At 34.5% G+C, this 24,789-nt stretch overlaps 1 protein-coding gene across 5 annotated transcripts in view; it reads right to left on the bottom strand.

Annotated features, from left to right (window-relative positions):
• Positions 1 to 213: 213 nt before the first annotated feature.
• The window catches only part of TMTC3 (transmembrane O-mannosyltransferase targeting cadherins 3), a 55,540-nt gene continuing 30,964 nt past the window's right edge, over positions 214 to 24,789 (bottom strand). For all 5 annotated transcript variants that reach the window (XM_021922742.2, XM_021922744.2, XM_009181389.4 and 2 more), the window contains 6 exons: positions 24,455 to 24,575; positions 22,878 to 22,989; positions 10,339 to 10,442; positions 8,633 to 8,802; positions 6,409 to 6,635; positions 214 to 4,406 (listed from right to left, as the gene is read on the bottom strand). In XM_021922742.2, the coding sequence (XP_021778434.1) occupies positions 3,595 to 4,406; positions 6,409 to 6,635; positions 8,633 to 8,802; positions 10,339 to 10,442; positions 22,878 to 22,989; positions 24,455 to 24,575 (1,546 nt within the window). In that variant the 3' untranslated portion in view covers positions 214 to 3,594. The remainder of the gene's footprint in view (positions 4,407 to 6,408; positions 6,636 to 8,632; positions 8,803 to 10,338; positions 10,443 to 22,877; positions 22,990 to 24,454; positions 24,576 to 24,789) is intronic.

Genomic DNA, 24,789 nt, shown 5'->3' with positions numbered 1-24,789 from the left:
AAATTCCTATAAAATTCTAAGTCTGAATTGTTTCCTTTTCTTAATTTGATTGTTGTCACTCATGTTTGAAAATGTATCACTCTCAGAAACTTATTTAAGGTCTTTCTCAGATCACTGCAAATAAATTATGATACATGTCAGCTCTTCTTCATAAAGGAAGAAATTTCTGTATATACAATATTGTATTTTTTTAACACTAAAAGGCAAGCCAGGTTATGTTTTTAAGAAGTACCAATTTAATAATGAATATTTAGAAATATGGTACACAGATACCATAGTAATATAAAATGCATACAATTTTAAATTCTTTTCTTATAAACTCTCTACATGAATGGCTGACAGCTTCCAACAGATAAACTTTTGGACAAAGATACAAGAGATTTTTGGGCATTCATTTTAAATACCATCTACTTATCCAATTAGGAGGTTTCTAAAAAAATAAATATGACAAATATATGGATTTCTGAAGTATAAATTGACATACAAATCTATATATTTTAATACTTTTCATTAAAGCATCTTTAAAGAAGCATTCTGTAACATGAAGTTGTGAGTTCAAATTAGATGTAATGAAAAGACATGAGGTTTTATTAGAACTGTGTAATTCACATACCAAAATTTTTACATAAAAGTAAACACAAAATTGAAAAGCAAAATACATTATTTTACTCTCCAAGTTACCAATTTCAGAAAACTACTCACTGCAAAAATTAATATTCCCAATTCTGAATGTTAATAAGAAAACATATAGGTGTAATTCCAGAAACTTAATTCTACCTCCTAAGAAGCAGTGAAGGAGTAAGGTAACACTGCCCTTTGGGGATTGTCAAAGCTTTTCTAGAACTGCTGGAGAGCTGATTCTCTTTTGAGACAGTGAGAATTAAAACTCTATCCATTCACCAGCATACAAACCTGTGATAAGCTTTCTTTTCCAGACTTACATATGATCAGAACTCTGAACCATAGGTTACTGAATTGACCTTATATGTGCCCACCTCCTCCATCTCTCCGAACAGGCAGCTCCAGAGGAAAAAAAAAAATCCATTACCTTTTCTCACCTCAATAGTTTGAATGAAACATCTATTTTGAAGTTACAGATAAGAAATAATAATCTTACACAAGGGCTAGTTTGATGGAACTTAAGCTCTTAAATTTCATGTAACAAATGCTAATTATTAGAAGAACATGTTCTTTAGTGGAATTTAAACCATTAAAACTTAACTGGGTACATTACTAATTTTAAACGTTAACATGGGAGAAATAAAAGGATTTCCCTGAACTAATTTAGAGCAGTGGTCTCCAACTCTGACTACAAATTAGAATCCACTCAAAAAACAAGCATGGCTCCATCTTCCAGAAATTTAGACTTAATTGTTATGAGATGGATTCTGTATGAAAAGTCCTCATATGATTCTAATATGAAGTGAGGGTTGAAAACCACTGATTTAAAACAATTATTAAATTATGAATTACTTATGGTGGTCTTAAGTAAATAATTTAAAATTCAAATATATGAGCACTTTTTATGTAATAGGCACAGTTCTAAGTGTTAATAAGGTAATTTTTTAATACAAATCATTGGATAACATTAATACATTTTATCATTTGAATAATTATATAAATTTATTAAAATATTACTCAAACTTCTATTATAGTCTGCTGTCACAAAAGATTTCCTTTTACTTTTCTGAACCACCCTCCACTTGATACTATGGCAAAATAAATCACACCCAGAAACTTTTCCTTAAGATATATGGAGAGAGCATAAGAATTTTAAGATTTCATTTTCAAGTCATAGTACATGAGGTATTCTCCACATCTTTTATCTGGAGTCACACCCATAACCTAAGAACTGAAATTAGGCATTGTTTGGATGCTTAACAGAGTCTCCTAGATCAAGACCAACTCCCACTGGTATCAGCGCTTGCTTTAAACTACCTGGAAAAAAAAAAAAAAAAAAAAAAAAGATCTATGGCAGATCCTTAGGGAACCTAGTAAAAGTGGGTTTTTAATGCAGACCTTGTATCTTATGGCCTATTTATAAAACAATTCTTAAAAAAATTACAGGAATATGGTTTTTGAAACATATAATTAGAAATTAGTTATCTCAAAGGAATTAAAAATTATATAGTTTTTGAAATACTACTTAATTATAAATTACTATCCCAGGATGATAGCCAGAGCTTTCATATTTTAAATTAGAACCAACTTTTTAAGGTATTATAAAGCTCATTTAAAATGTATTTTAATTCAAGAAAAAAAAATCAGGTTTAAATTAGTAAGTTTAATTTGTAACTACCTTTTAACCTATTTTTCAGGTTTAAATTTTCCCAAACCAACTGAAAAGTTTATTAATACTATAGTAGGCTAATTATCTTTTATAGCTAGACAATAGGCCAAAAATGATACAATTCTGGTTAAACCATAATATATGCATATATAGGAAAATGCAATAGCAATTTGTTTCCCATACTTGATGATTAAAATAGCTTCAAATATTTTACGAAAGCTCAGTAGTCAAAATAAATATGTAATAAAAAGATATACCATAACAAAATATCAAGAAGTTAGTGTCTGAAAATAAACTGTCACATTGTTTTGCTTTCAGTCAAACAGAACTGAATTCATTGGCTTAAGGTATCTAAGAATAATTAAATTGTGACTTTGGAAACAGAAAAATTAAAATTCAAGTTAAGACTAGAGAGCTAACACAAAGATGAAAGAGAAGTTTACTATGTTATACCTCAAAAGTTTAGAGTTATTGGGACTTCTCAATGACTACGACCTAAAGAAACGTGAATAGTTTGGGGAGTAAAAGTAAAAAAAAAATCATGATTATGTGAGTCATGTTGTGACACTCTCAATAAGTAAAATCAAACAACAAAAAGTACAGTATATATGAGCACCATTAAAAATGTGTGTACGTAGCTATATATGTCAAACTTTACCTGATTCAAAACTGCATTTAAAGTTAAAAACAAGTATACAGTTATGAAAATACATTCTCAAGCTAACATGTCATGACTTATTTAAAAATGTTTCATCCAGCATTCCTTCTAAAACTCAACTAAGGAATTCAACATAAAAAAAAAGCCAGTATTCTTTTGTAGTGCAAATCCCTTGATTAAACAGAATTACTTTAAAAAAAAGTGTTCGATAAGTGTTTTCAATTCATAGATTCTAAGAGGTGCAAGAAAAATGAAGTAGGCGAATAAATGGGAATTAACAGAATAAACCAGCATATGTTGGATTTGTCCTCAAGGGATTATCATTCAGGCCTCAAAATTATTTTTAATTGAGAGCAGTAAAGATTACACTGCCAGAAACACCTTCTTTCTATAATAAAAGTTGTACATTTGTCACTTTCACTGTAATATTTCTGCTATATTCACCCAAACTCTGAACACAGCGATATATAATATACATCCTGGGATAATACAGGTCTTTAATGAAAATCTTATTTTGATCCTACTTCAAGGCAGCTCATGATTGGCTATTAGGAACCCTTGAACTTTTTTTCAAAGCTCCCAGTAAAAGCAATCACATGATATGGATTGATGTTCTTTGATACCATTGTCACGATAAATATTAGTGCTATTCACCATTTAAAATACGCTCAATCTCTTCTAGTCTTTTTAAAGCAGCAACTCTTTTCTTCTCAATTTCTTTGATATCTTTTGTTGTTTTGTGGGGGGTCTCTTCGTCTCTATCTTTTCCTAATTGTTTGTTGGATTTAGACTGACTTTTATTATCACTTGTTTTTACTATTTGTGTTTGTCTGGATTCACCTCTACTCTCCTTTACACTTTCAGTTGGAATTTTCTGTCCTTCTACACTTGAAATCTTACTGGTTGGGAATATTGGCTGTATAAAACTAGATGAGGAAATCTTATCCCTGACTATATTCAAATGGCGCTGAATATATTCTTCATGTGGTGCTAATGCCAATGTTTCAAGAAGGCATCTTTCAGCTTTTAATAAGTCTTTTTCTTCAAAATAAACAACACAAAGATTGTGTTTTCCTTGCACATTGCTTGGATCCATCTCCAAAATCCTTTCAAAACATTTTTTTGCTCCTAGTATATCTTTCTTTTGATTCATCAGAATGTCTCCTTTTAAAATGAGGCCCTTGATATGATCAGGGTAGTATCTGAGTAACTCTTCCAAAATTGGCAAAGCCTTTAATTCCTTTGAAGTCTGGGAATACAGGAGAGCCAGATTAAACAAAGCACTTCGGAAGTCAGCTTGTAACTTTATGGCTTTCTTCATCCAAACCTCTGCTTCATTGTCCTTTTTGTCATCCATGGCAAGCATTCCCAAATTGAAATAGCCATTAGCATCTAGTGGCTCTTCATTTATATAGCTTAGAAGTCGTTTTCTAGCTTCAGGTCTGAGTTTAACCTCACCTAGAAAGTTTTTTTAAAGAAAAAATATATTGTTAGTAAAATAATTAAATGTGAGGAACAAAGCCATTTTCAAATACTTAGATTACAAAAAGACAGCTTCAAAACAACTAATTTCCATAGTTAAAATAAGTAGAAAGCAAAATCTAGAAGTCTTCATAGGAAAAGCAAAATATTTGAAACAGTAAAAAGATAGCTTACTTCTTTTCCTTTAAAGCAGTAAGAGTGCTTCAGAAACCAAAAGAAGAGAAATGTCTCTTATAATTTAGAATTCAAATGGAAATAGCAGAGGGAAAATAGAGAATTCAGAGAAAGAAGCATGGGATTTGCCAACAAAGACATGTATTCAATCTTGATTCTGATAACATTATGACTTTATACACTGAACGTGTTATTTAACTTCTTTGGGTTAACTGAGTTTTCTAATAATTATATGATGTATACTGAAAAAATGTTCAGCAAATAGTAACTATTACTGGGTAGAAAAAAGCTTCAGAATTATTATATCACATTTTTAAAAATGTTAATTTAAAGTTTTAGGAATGTTTCGAGGACAAAAACATACCATTAAATATAGGGCTATAAAATTAGGATTTAGGAAACATATATCTTCTTTTTTTTTGAGACAAGGTCTCACTATGTCACTCAGGCTGGAGGGCAGTGCTGTGTCCATAGGTCACTGTAACCTCAAATTCCTGGGCTCAAGCAATCCTCCCACCTTGGCTTCCTGAGTAGCTGGGACTATAGGCATGTGCCATCAGTCCCTGCTGATTTTAAAATTTTTTGTGGAGACAGAGTTTTACTATGTTGCCCAGGCTATTCTCAAACTCTTGGCCTCTAGTGATCCTCCCACTTGGCCTCCCAAAGTGGCATCAGCCACTGCCTGGCAGGAAACAAATCTCCACTGAGATAATTTCTATTGCCAAAAAAAAAAAAAAAAAAAAAAAAATCTTCAAGTTCTGTAATTACAAACCTTATAGTACAATCTTGTGTCAAATAATGAGCATCTTTCATGATTATCAAGGTAGATAACCTTACAAAAATATTAGCTTTTCTATAAATTTATACTTTTTTGTACACCAGGCATAAAGATTTCTCTCTATTCTTTTATTTGGCAGCACGATGGATAAAGAACATTTGAAAATAAATCAGGAGACTTCAGTTCTTATCTTGGATTAGCTACTTAGTCGTATGACTTTGGGACAGTCGTAAAATCTATTTGGTCTTTATTAAATAGAAGACTGGCAAATGCGAACTCAGAGGTCCTCTTTAGTGCTAAAATACTATGACTTTATGATTCTTTCATATTTTACAAAAGTTTTAAGAAATGTATCTAAGAAATAACTAAACATTATAATAAAGAGATTTTTTCTAATTTAGAAATTAAAAAGATTATAAATCATATACACTATCTTATGAGGCAGAACTGAAATTCCTATATAAAATATGGATGAAGGATCCAGATTTACTGTGGTTAGTAATTCAGTTTTGCTAAATTATAGGAAATATAAAAAATTACAATAATATCTCAGAAAACGTAGTAAAATTGGATATAAAATGGCACCAAAAGTATTTGCTCTTATGAATCAAAAGAAAATAAAACGCTATTTTTGAAAATATACGCTCTCAGCTCCTCACAGCTAATTATGTAAAAAATTTCACAAGTTCACATTATTTGGAGAGTTTATATATAAAATAAGTTACATATTTGTGTATATAAAATACAAAATCGTTAATGTTGCTTAATAGACTGTCTTAAAAATTAGTCTTAACACATGCCAGAAGAATTAAAAATCAGTATTATCATATGTTAGAATGCATATTACTTGAAAATAGTTTACTTCAAGTATTTTAAATATTCTTCCTATAAATCATCTAAGCACAGTATTGCTATAAACTGTCAACACATAAAGTGTTTGCTATGGGTAATAAAGTTAAAATAAGGTTTTTATTATATTATAAACTACAATTTGTTTAAACATAGAAATATTTTGAGAAAACATACCTGATTCTTGCATTAGTATAGCAGAGTTGAATAATGCTAGTTTATGCTTTGGATTTAGTTCCAGAGCACGATTAAAGTTTTTTAGGGCTTCATTTGGTTCTTTAAGTTCAATATATACAATTGCCAAGTTGTACCAAAGATCTGCATTATTTCTGTCCAGCTCTAGTGCTTTAAGATATGCTTCCTTTGCTTTAAGAGGTTTATTCATTTTTAAAAGCAATTCTCCTCTGTGGAAAAATCAAACACAAGCTTTACTTACAACATTACCATCTCAGTTTGTAGATACAATTTTTGCCAAGTTTTAAGCCTTTCCACATACAGCTTTTTTTTTTCTTTTAACTCAAGAGTCTTAAAAAACTCTTTCAAAAACAACTCTTTGAAACTGTCCTCAAATCTGAACTCCTTAGTTCAGTATATTTGGCTTGATATATTTTCAAATATTATTTAAGAAGAAAAAAATTATGCCTGATTTCAGAGGGCAACCTATCAGGAGGAATCCAAGAAGGAGGACAGAGAAAATAGATTCTTTGAATTTATCTTAAAAGGAGACAGACTAAACTGCATCAGAAAAAGGACAGCTAGCCAGAGTGAGAGATTAATGAATTTGTCAGGTGACAAAAAGTAATAGCATTAGAAGAAAAAAATGACATATAGTAGTGGTAAGAGAAATTCCAATATTTGAATCTATAATAGAAGGCTCACTGTGCAAAAAACCAAAATATTCAAAATCTGTAACCCCTTCTTATATTAATTTAGTCCTCATCAATGTCTTCTTATAATATGACCATTCTTTAAAAAAAAAAAAAAAAAAAAAAAAAAAAAAACCTGGACATGGTGGCTCGTGCCTGTAATCCCAACACTTTGGGAGGCTGAGGTGGGTGGATCACTTGAGATCAGGAGTTTGAGACCAGCTGCCCAACATGGCAAAACTCTGTCTCTACTAAATACAGAAATTTGCCAGGCATGGTGGCACGTGCCTGTAGTCCCAGCTACTAGGGAGGCTAAGGCACAAGAATTACTTGAACCCAGGAGGCAGAGGTAGCAGTAAGCCGAGATCACACCACTGCACTGCATCCTGGCTGACAAAGCAAGACTCTGTAACAAACAAACAAACAAACAAACAAACAGAAAAAGGACTAAAAAAAGTTGATCAGGAAGAGTGGGAGGGATGAGTCTGACCTACAGATAACTTTGAGAAACACACTTAGAATTGAGGACCAGTTAAGAAACCACTGTATAAATCTTTCTAGTGTGGTTCTATTTTCCGTTAGAAAATTTTAAAAAGTAATTTTGCTTAAATAATTATTTTTACATATGTACAAATCATATTTAAGTAGTGATATGAGAGTTGTTCTTATAATACTACTCTTTCCTATAGTATCAGCACAGGAATAAAAGGAACAACAATTAATATTCTCATTAAAACCACTTCTAGAATGAATGTTTGTCCAAATCATTATTTTTTTAATGTAGAGATTGTTGAATAGTTCTTTACGGATTAATACATGACAGGTGTTATTCAGAGATACAGCCCTGCTAAACTCAATGGGCTTCAATAAGTACTGGGCACGGCGGAACAAAGACAACCCCAACTTACAAACAGATTTTATCTCAAAAACTTAAATTCAGAATGTACTTTCCCCACAGAAAAAATGCTATGAATTACTATTAGTTTTCTGGACCAGGCTACAAAACAAAGTTTAAAAACATTTTTTCCTCAAAAGTAATACAAGTGATAACACATACATAAGAAAATAAATGAAGTTTTAACATGTAGTTACCAGAAAACTTTTTTTTTTGCTGAGAACCAAGATGTTTTCTTTGTGTCAAAGGCATCAATGACCAATCAATTCTAAAACCCCAGAAAGTTCCTGAGAGTTTGATATTAGAAGTAACTACTATAAAATGTAAGTTTCAAGTTTTAATTTAAATAGGAAAAGAACAATTTTGGTGATGGGAAGAAAATGAAACTAAGATAGAGCTGCTTCTACCCTTTTCTTAATACAAAACCTAAGTTGGCTATTGCAAGTTAGGGATTCCCCTTGTTAATTTCAAATCAATAAAATCTGACTGTCAGTCTAAAAAGTTATGCCCTTCTATGCACTTGGTTGCTAAGATTATTAAAAATATATTTTTTTCCCAAAAAAAGCCAATTCATTGAAAATATACATGGAGATGCAGTTTCAATATTCCATAATGATAGCTTTAAGTTGAACTGGGATACCTGCTAATGTAAGCCTGCTTGAAGTCGGGCCTCATGCTTATTGCTTGACGGTACAGCTGATCTGCTTCTTCCAGTCGGGACTCGTTTGCTCGGATCAGGTTAGCCAGATTGATATAAACATTTAGGTGGTTAGGGGCAATTCTGGCTGCATATTTTTTACCAGGAATAATCTGTTTAGAAGAAAAGGCATTTTCATGATTTGATATTTCAGTACCAAAAATCAAAAGTACATATTCCTATTGGCTAATTCAAAATAACACAGAACATAGTGTAAAAAATACACTGGCCTGAGAGATCGGGGTTCTATTTCTGTTTTGATCAAACCTTAGAGAGCTTGACTTCTATAAGTTCTGATTTGTTTGACTTCAGAAAAAGATAGATACAAATAAAAAGCTAACAATAATCTACTGAGGTGGCATGAACGAAAAAATATATCCTTAATGGCACAAAGTATTATTTAATTACATTTTTGAGGATACTATAAGTAAAATATATTTATTTACATTTTTGTGTGTTTTCTTTTACATTTTTATTATTTATTTTTAATAAAGTGGTAACATTAGCAGCTCTTATTTCCTCAGAAAAAATTGCTTAAGCTGGGCTGAAGTTTTCTCAATTGTGATAATATTTATAGTCATATTAATAGTGACAGGGTTTAAAGTTGAACTGTATGACATTTTAAGGATTATTTTAATCCTTAACTATAACAGTTAAATTGTATTTGTTATTGGTTTTTATCATATCTAATTTATTGTGTTCACTGGAAGTCTGGATCCATATATACTATATATTATAAGAACCTTAACTTAATAATCAGTTAGAGTGTTTAATTTCCAAACTTCACCAGATAAGTGAGTCCTCAGTATTCTGGAATAAATTACCCTATTGTCACAACCCAAAAATATTTTGCTGATAACATGAAAATTGACACAGGGTCAGATCTTCCAATTTTGATACTATGTTATATTTAATGAATCTTATATCATTATAACAACTGATAGACATAATATAGCAAGAGATGTATCTATTAATTTTATCACTTTTATTTATTTTTTGATAGGAATAATGTCGAATAGTATGCTTAATATACATAAAATATTTATTTAAAGTCATATAACTCGCTGATAACTCATAATCAAGAATATCTAAAATTCATACTTTATGAATTTAGTGTTTACAAATGGGCTGTGTAAAAACAATTTTTAAAATTAAGTGAGCTACGGCTGGGCATGGTGGCTCATGCCTGTAATCCCAGCACTTTGGGAGGCCAAGGTGGGTGGATCACGAGGTCATGAGTTTGAGACCAGCCTGTCCAATATGGTGAAACCCCGTCTCTACTAAAAATACAAAAATTAGCCGGGTGTGGTGGCATACACCTGTAGTCCCAGCTACTTGGGAGGCTGAGGCAGAAGAATCGCTTAAACCCGGGAGGTGGAGGTTGCAGTGAGCTGAGATCGCGCCACTGCACTCCAGCCTGGGCAATACAGCAAGACTCCATCTCCAAAAAAAAAAAAAAAAAAAAAAAAAATTACATTAAGTGAGCTAGAAGAATGTAATTCTTTCTAAAACTTATAGGAATAGATGATTCATTAGACACTTTACTTTTATATCAACTGAAGAAAAGATAAAGATTTTCCTTCTAGATAATTCTATTCAATATGGACATCTAATAGATATGACACAACAGATAAATTATGGCAACTTACTTGAGGCATCAGTGATTTAGCCATCATGTAAGATTCTTCAGCTTCTTTGGTTCTATTTAAATTTTTATAAGTTCTTCCTACATTCATATGGGCACCAATATCATCTAAAATTTTAAAACAATCATGTGTTGACAAGTATACAACTGATATACTCAATATACTCAATGAAATGATTCAATGTATTCGATATATAAACAAGTATTCAATGTAACTAATGAGAAGACGTATTTTCAGAAACCCACTAGACAAATGCAAAAGCAGGCAACAGGTCCTGCTTCTTCCTTAAAGTTCTTGTAATTTAACTTGTTATAACTTAAAACCAATGCTAAACACAAATTTACTTAAAGCATGTAAAGACAGAAAATACATACATGGCATGAAAAAACTATTTGAATGGATTTTTGAAGAGTTGAGACATAAGAGATAAAGGTAATGAAAAAAATTTTATTACCTTCCTTCATTGTATTTTACTATACTAAAGCTTGCTTCCATTTACTTAATCTCATAGCTAAGAAATTCATTCAAAAGGTATAGCTCAACTCTACAAGTGAAATGAATCATCAGGATTTTTAGAATTATTTCTAGTGTTACAACAAATATGCATCATGGTGGAACAGGGGCAAAGAGACTGAAAAAAACTTTGGCATTCGATTTTTTAAAATTTTTGTGACTGTGGCTAGAATGAGAGTATAATGGAAAATAATGATAATAATATTACTTAAGATGCAGTGACCCACCTCTTTTAAATGATAATAAACTCCTTAAAATTAATTTTAGATTTTTTAAAAAGGCTGTGTTAATTTTAGAATGTCAGGAATTTATGTCTTATTTTCCGATGTGGAAAATAAAAATCCCAGCAAATTTATTCAGGGATAGGAAAAAAAATGCAGTTGAAATAGGAAAGATATGAGGATTCATTGTACAGTAGCTTTCTAAAAGGATATACTTGCCAGCAAATATTTCAAAGGTCTGGAATAATGATAGAAGGAAGGTAGAGGATCTTAAATCAGACAGTTTTTTATTCATCATGAACTAACAGACATGAAAAGGTTCATTATGATTACTACTTGCCTTGTGACACCAATTATTTTGCAATTGTGCAATAATTCTCTGCCTGCAGCTCCTAGGACACATAGGGGCCAAGCATATATATCTTGGGCATTTCCCGAGTAACAGTCCTAAGAACTTGCTATATATTGTTTTAGGCTGGCAACTGTGTGCACTGCACAAAAACTGGCAGATGCAGTCCAGGTTTGATTATAGTTAAGTTTAGGAGTAAAGAAGTTGATTTTTTTCTTTTTAGATGTATTGCTGAGTCTCATGGAGCCAGGAGGGGTCAAGCAAAAAAAGTTTAAGCTAGCCATTCTTAATTCTTGCTGCAAATCAGAATACCTGTGTAGTTTTTAAAAATTCAGATACTTCAGCCCCACCTAGGTCCATCAAAACATACTGTTCAGAAACGAAATCTGCAAAAATATGTTTATAAAAAGTGTCAAAGGCAATTCTGATGTAGAATCAGGGCTGAAAATCATTGTTTTACCAACTGCATATAAAAAATACACAGTATAGTGACTAGATCAGGGTATTTGCTTGCATTATATGTATTAAAACATCACTATATATCCCATGAATATGTACTATTATTGTCAATTAAAAAACACAGAGTAGTCTTTGCTTTTATATCACTTTTTTTTTAAACCAGATAAATCCATACCATGTTTATAGAGCTCAGAATGTTATTTAGGAAAAGCTAAGGTACATAGAACCTGAAAAAAGTAATTATACCCTAAGAATTTAAGAATAAACTGAAAATTTGTTAAAATAAAAGTGTAATTATGCCAGCTGAGTATTTAAAATGTTATTGAGATTATCCCCAACCAATGTTAGAAAAGAAAGAGGTTATATACTTAGATAAAAAATGTGGTGAATTACTATCCACTGAAATCATGTTCTTAGAATTATGGCCAGGAGATATTGTCATTAATGTAGACTTCAGACACTAAAGTATAGCAGCCCTATATTTTCAAAGAGCAGAGATGCAATTAGATATCATTTAGCATCAAAAAGGCCACTCAATACAGCTAATAAAATGAAAGACATAATTTCTAAGCAATTCTTTATAATTTACAAAGTTTTAAAATTCTAGAGGGGAAAATAGTATCACTTTTAAGATAAATTTAAGTATTAAAAAAAGGTAAGTAAATAAGGCAAGATGTAAAAAATCAATGACATTTAAATGACTAAAGAGCTAAAGGAACTTCAAAGAATAAACCCACTCTTATGAGTACCTATCCAAAAGAGCAGCATGAGTTAACAATCTAGCTTTTAATTCAATTGTAAATGAGGACCTCACAAATCTCAAATGTAGCCTAAGTTTGTCAATACGAGGTTTCTATAATCAGTTAATTTTCCAGAATCCTAGTTGAATATATTTCATTTCTTATCTCTCCTCACATCTCTAATATCATATTTTCACTAGGAAAACAAAAGATTAGAAGGGAACTTATCTCACTGCTAAAGGTTATCAACTTATCTGCATGAATGTTTGCATGTGTTTTTAATAGTAACAAACACCTGTGTACACAGGTTTACATTCACCATTCTTTGAAATGACAGTAGTTATTAGACACTGGTTCACGTGTCATCTCAGTCATCCTGCCTAGGGATGCAAATGTGATGTAGCTGGGAAATTTTCAGGCAACTGTGTATGACTAACACACAGTTGCCCAACGGTGATATATTAGCTGCCCAACAGTGAAGTATTCTCACATTGATGGCTTAGGCAACTATGTAGATTTTCAGTATTTCTCGGATGTCCACAAAATTATAAATTTATTTAAAAAGATAAATTTATAAATATCTGGAATCTCCTAGGAACTCTCTATCCTTCATAAATATAGATGTAAAAATTACTAATAGCATTTTAAGAAATATAATAAAGATAATAAGTCATGATCAAATTGTGTATTACTGAAGGTAAGGTTGTTTTAACATTATGAACTCAATCAATGATATCCACTATATTAACGGACCAAAAAATAAAAATAAAAAGCTTATCATCTCAAATGGTGCACAAAAGCATTTGACAGAATCCAACATTTATTTGTGTTAAAAATTCTCAGCAAATGAAGAATTAAGAAAGGCAGGAGAGCTCTCCTATACTGCTGGTGGGAAATACATTCTTTGGAAAATAATTTAGCAGCCTTTAAAAAGTTAAACATACACAAATCATATGACCATGCCATTCTTCTCTCAGGTTTTTACCTAAGAGAAATAAAACATATATCCATAAAGACTGGTATATGAATGTTTGTAACAGCCATATTTGTAACAGCTCCAAACTGCGAACAATCCAAACATTCATTGACAGGTAAATGGATAAACAAACTGTGGTATATCCACGTGAAGGAATACTACTCAGCCATACCAAGGTACGGGTTTTTGATTCATACAACAACATGAATGAGTATCAAAATAACTGTGCAGAGTAAAAAAGCCAGGAAAAAAAAAAAAGAGAGTCCATAGAGTACAATTCCATTCATATACAATTTTTGAAAAAGCACATTATCTGTACTGATAGAAAGCTTTTGCTTAGAGAAGGCTGGGGTGAAAAGGGGTAAAAGAGAGGTATTAGAAAAGGATCCAAGGAATTTGAGGGGTTTGATGGATATTTCCAGTATCTTAATTGTAGTTATGGTCTCACAGGTAATATACATATGCCGGAACTTATAAAATTATATATTTTAAACATGTATAGTCTATTGTATGTCAAATGTACTTCAAGACTGCTATTAAAAAAATTACAACTCAATCATTTCTTTGGGTTACTGCAAAAGCCTTCTAAATGATCTTCCTGCTTTACTGTTTTCTGCATAGCCAGTGACACTCAAAATTACACCAGAGTATATGTGCAAAGGTTGCTCTCTCATTTTATTGTCATCTCAAAGAAACTTTCTCTGAAAATTTCTAATCTCTATGCCCTTTTTATAGCTTTTATCACTTTCATATAAATACACATGTACATACATATGTGTAATATATATTTCATGTGTACATATGTATATATATTTACATGTGGTATTTGTTTACTTATGTTTATGCCTTTATTTAGAATGGAAACTCCATGAAGGGAGGAAATTTGTTTTATTCTTCTGAATTCCCCAGCACTTAAAACAGTGTCTGACACATGGTAAATTTTCAAATACATGCCTGATGAACAAATACACCTACAGAGCCATTTGCTATCCATTCACTTTCAGCCTTCTTCCCTGCATTATACGTCTCTTTTTTGCTACCTCCTGTAGGAGTTTGGTCAGGGTGGTGGGAAAAGTTGTAAGAAAAAGTTATAGGGAAAGATGCAAACCTTCTTGGAAGGCCAGGGATTTTGCAAAAGCTTAGGAAGCGAATTGTGGCTGAAGGCAGCCAGATTCTCTTATCTGGAGCTTGAGAGCAAAGAGTAGATAACAAGGGAATGTAAATGAATTTATCTAGATAAATTTGTTTACTCTTGTCTCCAGAAATCAACCTTTGATTATTCATGCACAGGACTGCTCTCTACTCGGGGGGTTGACAATGTTTATTACCCACATACTGTGTTTGTTCCAAGCCTTTATCATTAAATCTGTACTAAACAAATGCGAGCGGGGCTGGCTTAGGGTGGGCTGCACTCTGTTGGTGGCTGCTGCACTCTCTTGTTGGCGGTGCTGAGCCATGCACTGTCAGGCAAAATACCTGTGTCAGCATACTTCTTTCATACGTCACTCGGCCAGAGTCTGTGGGACAGACTCGGCAGGTGGTGCCCCGTATGAGGAACGCTGCAATGGATTGCGATGGAACCCTCAAAAACGAAGGTGAAGAGACTGCGCAGTAAGTCATTGGTGCCCGCTCGGGATTTGCAAGTTCGAGGGAACTGTTCAGGCTAGGGCTTCATCATGGCACAGTGGTTATTGGCTCAACAGAAACAGCATATAAAAGTACTGAAACAGCTGCTTAAAGCTAGTGGAGCCTCAGTTTTGCAGGCTCATAAGGGACCCAATGCAAACTGCTGTTTCCCATAACCCATGGTTCCCAGAAGAAGGTACGCTAGACATAGGACTCTGAGAACAAGTGTGGAGAAATCTTAACATCATGGCCAAGGGTATGAGATCCCAGTAACATCTCTAATGTTATGGGCCTTAGTTAGGGCTGCTTTGGTCCCGCACTACACAGAAGAACCTAAAAAGGGAAGGGAGGAGAAATCATTACCTACCTTACCGCCTCCTCCTTCTCCCTCAGCCCCGCCAGTAAAGGGCAAAATACCAAAGAGGAAACGGAGGTTTTGCCTGAGCCCCCTCCTTCAATAAATTGAAAGAAAGACAAGGGATACACTACAGCTATGGGATTCTGTCTTAGGTAAGCAGCATTAGAAGGGGAGCTCTTGCCCGGTAATGCAAGATCAACAAGGCAATGGAGTACATGGACCCATTACTTTAACACTTATAAAGAGATAAGGAAAAGCATTAAAGAAAACAGAGCTGCTAGCCCATTTATGAGAGAGTTAATTGAGGTCATTTTGCAGACCTCTTTCTAATAATGGCCACTGTTATTCCTCCCCTACCCCTGACATGGCTCTCTCAAAATCCTATTTGGGTAGAACAGTAGCCTTTAAAGGGAGAAAAATTACAAAGAGTCCATGAATTAGTTGAGGAGCAATTAAAAGCCAGCCATATAGAACCATCACACAGTCCTTGGAATTCACCCATTTTCGTCATTCCCAAAAAGTCTGGCCAGTGGAGACTTCTGCATGACTTGCAGGCTATCGATGCTAATTTGTAACCTTTGGGGCCCCTTCAACAGGGTTTCCCTTACCCCGCAGCAATTCCTCAAGATTGGCCTTTAGTCATTATGTACTTAAAGGACTGTTTTTATACTATTCCCCTTGCAGAACAGGACAGAGAAAAATTTGCGTTTAAAATACCAGCTATCAATAATGAAAGGCCAGCTCACTGATTTCATTGGAAAGTGCTTCCTCAAGGGATGCTGAACAGTCCTACCATGTGTCAGTATCATGTAAATCAGGCTTTGCTCCCAAGTAGAAAAGAATTTCCTAAATGCAAGATTATTCATTTTATAGATGATATTTTACTAGCATCCCCAACGGAGCCAGTGATTTTAAGTTTATATGCCTCTGTCATAAAGAATACACAGCTAAGAGGTTTAATCGCAGCACATGAAAAAGTATAATTGTCTTCTCCTTGAAAATATCTTGGATACATACTAACTTCCTGGTCAGTAAGACCTCAAAAGGTTAAATTAAATACTAGCAACTTGCATATCTTAAATGATTATCAAAAATTACTGGGCGATATTAATTGGTTTTGCCCCATCTTGGGCATAACTACTGATAAGTTACAAAACCTGTTTTCTGTCCTACAGGGCAATACAACCCTAGATTCTCCCAGGCATTTAACTCCTGCAGCAAAAAGGGAAATTGAGGAAATAGAGCAAGCTGTTTCTCAGAGGTAACTAGATTGCATAGACCTGCAATATTCAGTTCAACTGTTTGTTTTTCCTACTAAACGTTCCCTAACAGGATTAATAGGACAGACAGCTCCAGGGCTATGCTTCCTAGGATGGGTTTTTTGCTCACGTACTGGGACTAAAACACTATCTCCCTATATCCAGCTAGTTACTAAAGTCATCTATATAGGCTGCAGACAATGCAATCAGTTTCTAGATTATGACCCTGATGTCATATGAATTCCTTTGAGTAAAAAGCAATTCAAAGCAATATTGTCTCTATCTCTAGATCTTCAGATAGCACTGTCTGATTATGCAGGCCATACAGAGCATGCCCCTTCCTGCTGACAAACTACTTCGGTTCTTATCTCGTACTGCTGTAGTTGTGTCTACAAAAGTAGTTCACTCCCCCATACCTAAAGCTTTAACGCTTTTCACTGATGGTGCTGGTAAAAATAGAAAAGTGGTTATTTGGTGGAAACTGCCTAATTCCCTCACTTGTTCTGGATTTACTAGCACTCAGAGAGCTGAGGTTAGAGCCTTAATATTGGCCCTGGAGATCTTTTCTGCTCAGTCTATCAATATTGTTAATGACTCTGCTTACTCTGTGTATTTATTACAGAACCTTAAGACAGCCTTCATTAAGCCCTCTCTCGAGCCCACCTGTGTGCACTTTTTCTTCGACTTCAGCAACTGCTGGATCAACATACACATCCTATTTTTAACATACATACTCAAGCCCACAGCCCACTGCTTGACTCACTGGCTAATGGCAATGAACAAGCAGATCTATAGGTTATGACATCACTGCTTGACCAAGCCACCCAATTGCATCAATTTTTTCCAACAAAACTGAAGAAACTTAACTAAACAATTTCAACTTACACAAAGACTAGCTAAACAAATTATTTTACAATGCCCACATTGCCAACTCACAGGCACGTGCCCTCCTTCAACAGGTGTTAACCCTAGAGGACTAGAACCTAATCAGTTATGGCAAACAAATGTTATTCACATCCTTGAATTTGGAAAACTCAGATACACATGTACCCACTTATACCAATTCTCACCTAATTAGCACATATGCTTTTCCTGAAGAGTCTTCCCAATATGTTATTAAACATTTTCTCTTAATTTTTGTGTTTATGGGGTGGCCCACAAAAATTAAAACTGATAATGGTCTGGCTTATGCCAGCTCACAAGGTCAACAATTTTGTCACACGTGGAACATCCAATATTCCACAGGTATCCCTTATAACCCTCAAGGACAGGCCATAGTAGAATGTGTCCACTCTACCCTTAAAAATAAGCTCAAAAACAAAAAAGGGAGAATATAAGTAAGGATCCTGCAACGCTATTGGTGTAAGCCTTATTCACCCTTAATTTTTAAAATTTAGATGATAAATTTCAATCAGCCATAGAAAAGCATTTCACTAAAGCCCTTCAAAACATAAAACCTATGGTTTTATGGAAAGATGTAAATAGTAATGTATGGTGTGGTCCAAATGATTTAACATGGGGAAGAGGATATGCTTGTATTCACAACCCCTCAGGTCCTCTATGGATTCCAGCATGACACATCAAACCATACTATGGTGTCGCTAGGACCCAACCTGGTATCAGAAATGAAGGAAATGACCCTGCAGGGCCAGCAGCCCCAGAGGATGCGGCTTTCTCGAATGACACAAGCCCCAGACATTACCTGGGGGATGCTGACGAAGACAATTCAGGAGGCTGAGTGAATCCTGTTCTGGACACAGACACTATTCACTCCAGATAATTTGTTCCTTACTATGCTTTCAGTTGTACATTACAACTCTCGTAGGACATTGGTTTTTCTTATTCTCTCACTTTGCCTGCTATCTGTACCTGCTACTCTCTATTAGGCCCATCTTCTAAATCCTCCTTTCTTTCACCCTGTTACCTGGGCAGACACCCCCTTCCCGGCCTCTAATAATGTAACTGCTTGGCTAGGGGGGATTAACATACCCCCAGTGGGGTTCCTTAGTAACGACACACATTGGACTGAGCTGCCAAGTAACACTACATGTCACTCCTTAATTGGAAAAGAATATTACTAATTATATTCATGCTTGTCTTATGTTACTTACTAATTCTAGGATGCAAAGCTGGAATATGAGTTATAACTGCTGCGCCTGACAAACCTGTTGCTGCACACATCTGTACTCTTCAATCAACAAAACTTGATGCAAAAAACAGAAAAGGGGGAGATGTAGGAATTCGGTCAGGGTGGTGGGAAAAGTTGGGAAAGATGCAAACCTTTTTGGAAGGTCGGGAGGTTTTACAAAAGCTTCAGAAGGGAATTATGGCTGAAGGCAGCCAGATTCTCTTATCCAGAGCCTGAGAGCAAAGGGTAGATAACAAGGGAATGTAAAGGAACTTATCTAGATAAATTTGTTTACTCCTGTCTCCAGAAACCAATCTTTGATCACTTGCGCACAGGACTGCTCTCTACTCGGGGGGTTGACAATGTTTATTACATACAAATTGTGTTTGCTCCAAGCCTTTATCATTAAATCTGTATTAAATAAATGTGACCAGGGCTGGCTTATGCGGGGTGCACTCTCTCGATGGCTGCTGCACTCTCTCATTGGTGGTGCTGAGCCGTGAGGTCTCCCAGCTGCACTGTCAGGCAAAATACCTGTGTCAGCATACCTCTTTCATCTGTCATTCAGCCAGAGTCTGTAGGACACACTTGGCAACCTCCTTTCCTGGCTCCAGTGATAATAATGACATTAATATTTACCAGCTCATATTTACTGAATATATATTATTGCCTAGAAACTGGCCCAAGTCTTATATAACCAGTATTTAACATAATCCATACAAAAGAATGGAGATATTATTACTTCAAATTTGTAGATAGAAAACTTAGAGTGACTGAACTAAATTTGAGAAAAGGTCTGATGCCAGAGTCAAAACTTTTAACTAACCATCACGCTAGTTGTCCCTTTTAACCTTATCTTGGTTACTGTCTTGCCCCATCTAAACTATCTAACTCTAAACATACAGTAAAATAACATGTCATTTCATCTGTCAAACCCATCTAGGAAGAATACAGCTTAAAAAAACATGGAATAGGCCAAGAAACCTCTAGATGCCACATTCAATGTTTCTAAGTTTAAATGCTTTATTCATAACACATTATAATAAACTGGTTTACTTGTTTTCCTATCCCATGGCTTATTATTAATAGAAAGAGCAATTCTGAAAGTGTGATAGTGAAATCAAACTGAAGAAGAAAGGTTCAACAAATATCTCAAAAACAGCAATTAGTGACAATTGACAATGAGCGGGAAAATCATTTAAAAACTGAGTGTCCATATCAGCAACATCCTGTGATAGGCACACTAGTCACTAGACAAAACTGAATGTGTACACACACTCCCCACACACTTAACTTAGTATTTACAACAATGCTGTGAGACAGATTTCTAAAACAGATCCCATTTTAGAAACAAGCAAGAAGAGTCTGAGAGGCCTAAGTAGCATCTCAGTCTCAAAGCCCTTGTATGCCTGATAATCAAAGATGGCTGCTTCTCTAAAAACTCCTAGAATCTAATTAATCCATGCATTGTACATCTCAAGACTTAAGAAAGTAATGAATTAAAATATTTAGTGACTGCTGACTGCGCATAGGACCCTACTTGATGATGCAGGGGTTGATGATGCAGGGGTACAAAAATGAATCAGATATTCCTGCTACCCCAAGGAAGCTCCACAGTTTAAACAAATATTTTAAATAAATTTGTATTTAAAATAAAATATAGCACTAAATAGAAAATTACAAATATAGGAAAGATACAGAGGAAGTTAAGGGGTTTTACAGATGAAAACTATTTGCTTATAGCTGGAAAGATAGGAAGAGTTTTAGAAGTCACTGGAAAATGGGAGGAAAGGGAGAAGGGAGAAATTCTAATCTCAAGGAAGAAAATAAAGGCAAAGAAGTAAGGAAGTACAGGACATTAATCCCATAGTCCAAGAAAAACTAAACTACATGAAGGTCTAACGGAGATAAAACTGAAAGGCTAGACCATCAGTTATATTTTCACAACTTTTTCTTCACCTTTCTCTAATTGAAACTTAGCTTTGTTTTGGAGACATGGTTACCTTTAGCCCTTTCAAGTGGTGACTGTGTTCTTTTCTATCCTTTGTGACACTGGGCCTGGGGGAAAAACAGATACCTTCTTCCTTGATCCATGTTGCCATTTTTGGACAATTCTCTCTCCTTTTACCATACTCATCTCTGATTGTAATTTAACTCTATTATCGACTATTCCTATTAGTGTTGTAGTCACCAATTCCTGGATCACAGACTCTGGCTCCCTGTTGCTTTCTCTAACATTACATTTGTCAAAATTCTTAATGATTTAGTGATTTCATAATCCATATAGCTATTAATCTTTGAATACTGTGGTCTTGATGACTTTTTTCCCAAATGATTTTCACCTTCTTTCTACCTTAGCCAGTGAGTGCAATGGTCATAGTTGTACTTACTAGAAGAAAACAATAGTGTCCGACACGCTGCACCCCTTCAAGGATATTTAGTAATGCGTGGAGGTTTCTTTTTGGTCATCACTCTGAATGGAAAATAATGACGGCATTTGGTGGATGGGGGCCATGTCTGGTACACCTTCTGTAATACAGTTCTACACTAAAAATGCCAATAGCACTCCTATCGAAAAATACTGCTGCTCTAGCTACATCCTACTCAGATATCAACAATTCCTCAGATCCACTGATCTTGTTACCTTTCCTCCATCCCTCATCCTCTCTCGCATCCCTTCTTAATCAGCTTAGATTTGGTGGTTCATCATTTATTCACTCCTTAAACCCTTTCTTGATTAGTAATACACAACTGACAAAACTTTAATCCTATTTAACAGAATTTTCCATGTGTATGCCATCACTATTATAGCTAAAAAGTTGCAAGAGAAAAGCATGTAACCATACCACCTTTTTTTTTTTTTTTTTTTTTTTTTTTTTTGAGACAGAGTGTTACTCTGTCACCCAGACTGGAGTGCAGTGGTGCGACCTTGGCTCGCTGCAACCTCTGCCTCCCAGGCTCCAGCAATTCTTGTGCCTCAGTCACCCAAGTAGCTGGGATTACAGGCAGTTGCCACAGTGCCTGGCTAATTTGTGTATTTTTAGTAGAGATGGGGTTCTACCATGTTGCCCAAGCTGGTCTCAAACTCCTGACCTCAAGTGATCTGCCCACCTTGGCCTCCCAAAGTGCTAGGATTACAGACTTGAGCCACTGTTTCTGGCCCAAACTGGCTTAAAAAACAAAGCCAAAACCCTCTTATCTTACCATCCTTTCTTGACCCCAAACCCAGCACTACCACTATTTCTTATCAACACCCTTCAAAAGAGTTTTCTATATGAACTGTATCCAATTATTCTTTAACCACTCTCTTAAGCTCACTACCATCAGGCTTTTGTACCCATCATTCCACCAAAATTGCTTATCCATATCCATGCCACCCAACAACTCTATGTTAAGAAAAAATCCATAAATGTTTTTGTTTGTTTTGAGACACAGTCTCACTCTGTCACCCAGGCTGGAGTGCAGTGGTATAATCATGTGATCATAGCTCACTGCAGCCTTGAACTCCTGGGCTCAAGGAATCCTCCTACCTGAGCCTCCCAAGTAGCCGAGATTACATGCCCACACTACCATGCCTGGCTAATTTTTTCATTTTTATTTTGTAGAGACAGGATCTTGCTTTGTTGCCCAGGCTGGTCATGAACTCCTGGGTTCAACTGACCCTCCTGTGTCAGTCTCCAAAAGTGCTGGGAATACAGGTGTGAACTATCAGGGAATACTGATACTGAATACAGGTATCAGTCTGATATTAAGTGGCTATTATATGTAATCCAATTGAAAATAAGCAAGCACTGAACTCTAGTATTCAAGTCACTTAGAATAAAAGTAAATAAACTCTATCTTATTTCCCCCATGGATAATCAAAACTTTTTTAAAAATAAAATTCATGAATTTATTAGTTAATAATGCTTACCTGGCTGAACATGGGTAGCCTGTAGGAAGTATTTCAAAGCTCTCTCAAAGTTCTTTTCATTTTCCAGAGCATGACCCACATTATTCCATAGTTTGGCATTATTTTTATTTACCTTAAATACAAGCACAGATAGACTCCAGTTCATACAAATATTTCTTTGGTATACTATTAAGAAAATAATGTTCTATGGAAATGTCTCTGGGGATGACACAGGAGTCAAATAAAGACTGCTTCACCAAATTTACTCTCCCTTCACCTGAACACCAACATACTAAAACCATAACAGTCTTATTTCATTCATGTTATATATTAACATTTTACTGAAAATGTTATTTGATGAAAGCACAGTGGTGTTTCAAAACTTCTGCTCTACCATTTGCATTTTTAGGAGCAAAAGCACTGGAACATGAGAATGTGTTTAAATGTTGCACTGATGACTTATTTTTAGACTTGACATATTTAAAGTTATTTATGTAGTCCATTATGGTAACGGAAACCCTGAGATTAAACCTCTGAGTCAATCTGTGTTTTCAAAGTTCACAGATTGCCGTGGTGTTCTTGCAGACAGATGACACTTAGCCAAGCAACTAATTGCAGCGGTTGTGGCTATAGGTTCCAACCACTGTTCTGGGAGTGAGTATAAGCAAAATTCTGGAAAATTATGGGGCTCCACTGGTCTCCTAGGAGTATGGTTTAATAAGCATGGTAATGAGGTCTCACTTGTTGGCAGACTTCTGAGCTGGGAGAGAGAGTAGAGTTACTGAGTTGTATAAGAAGAGAGTCATCTGATCTTAAGTAGATGTGGAATCAAGAAGTCACACAGACTACTGGAATGAGGCGGCAATCCAATAAAGCTAAACAACAAAGAGTTAAGAAATAGTCCAAAGGAAGTAAAAATTCAGGTATCTGAAGAGGGGTACTAGTAAGGGAGAGCTTGAAAACATCTTTGCTGATAACCTTTAAAAAAACCAAATTTTTGTTTTTTAAAAGACCTTTTTCCAATTTATAAGGTACATTCTACAGGACAATCTTATGTCCTTCCTTTCTGCCAATGCTTATCTTTCTGATGGTATTGTAACCACTGGTTATTTTCCACATCGTTGGGTACATTTTTTTTTTTTTTTTTGCTGTGCATTTTATTTTACTGAATTGATGCCATCAATTATAAAACTTACTATTATTTTAAGTACCATTAAGAAAGAAAAAAGGCCACTAACTTAAGATGCTTTTCACTCTAAGACTTACTTGATTTCAGAGATATAAAAAAGGAAAAAAACGAGCACCTTTAGAACCAATGAAATATACTATTCTGATTTAAACATCGTGTCATTTGAGCTTCCAATAACTGTATAGCACTTAGGGAATTATCATATATGCTTTGGGCATATAGCTAAGTATTATTCAGAGCATTTGGTTATGGCATATATTAAACAACAAATTATTTTTATTAATCTTTTAGTGAAGTACTTAATCTTGACTGTTAAATGTCTAATTAAAAACAAAGTTAAAACAGCTTAGAAATTGTTCCAAGAAATCACTGATGACATACTTTCCCGTCATTCTGAACAACACTTTACCTTCAAGGCTGACATAAACAAAGTATATTCCGATTCCCAATCCCAATTTCTGTGGAATGTTTTCAAGGAATGAGTGAGTATCACCATAGACAGACAAATCCAGGATAGCTTTTTAAACACACTGTTTAAGAGAAAAAAAGCAAAACAAAAAAAAATTGTCTTCATCACCAAAAGCATTTTACCTTTTAGAACAGAGGTAAGAAGTATCTTAAATGCTCCTAAAATATCAGATGTGAATTTATTCTAATTCATTCTAATGATCACCCAACTTTAGAGGACACAACACCAAAAAAATTAAATATTGTGAATATGACTTTCCAGTCAACTGCATTATA

This window comes from Papio anubis, chromosome 9 (genome assembly GCF_008728515.1).
Source record: "Papio anubis isolate 15944 chromosome 9, Panubis1.0, whole genome shotgun sequence".
NCBI lineage: Eukaryota > Metazoa > Chordata > Mammalia > Primates > Cercopithecidae > Papio > Papio anubis.
Note: the sequence above shows the minus strand (reverse complement) of the source record. Positions and strands in the feature narration are given on the sequence as shown.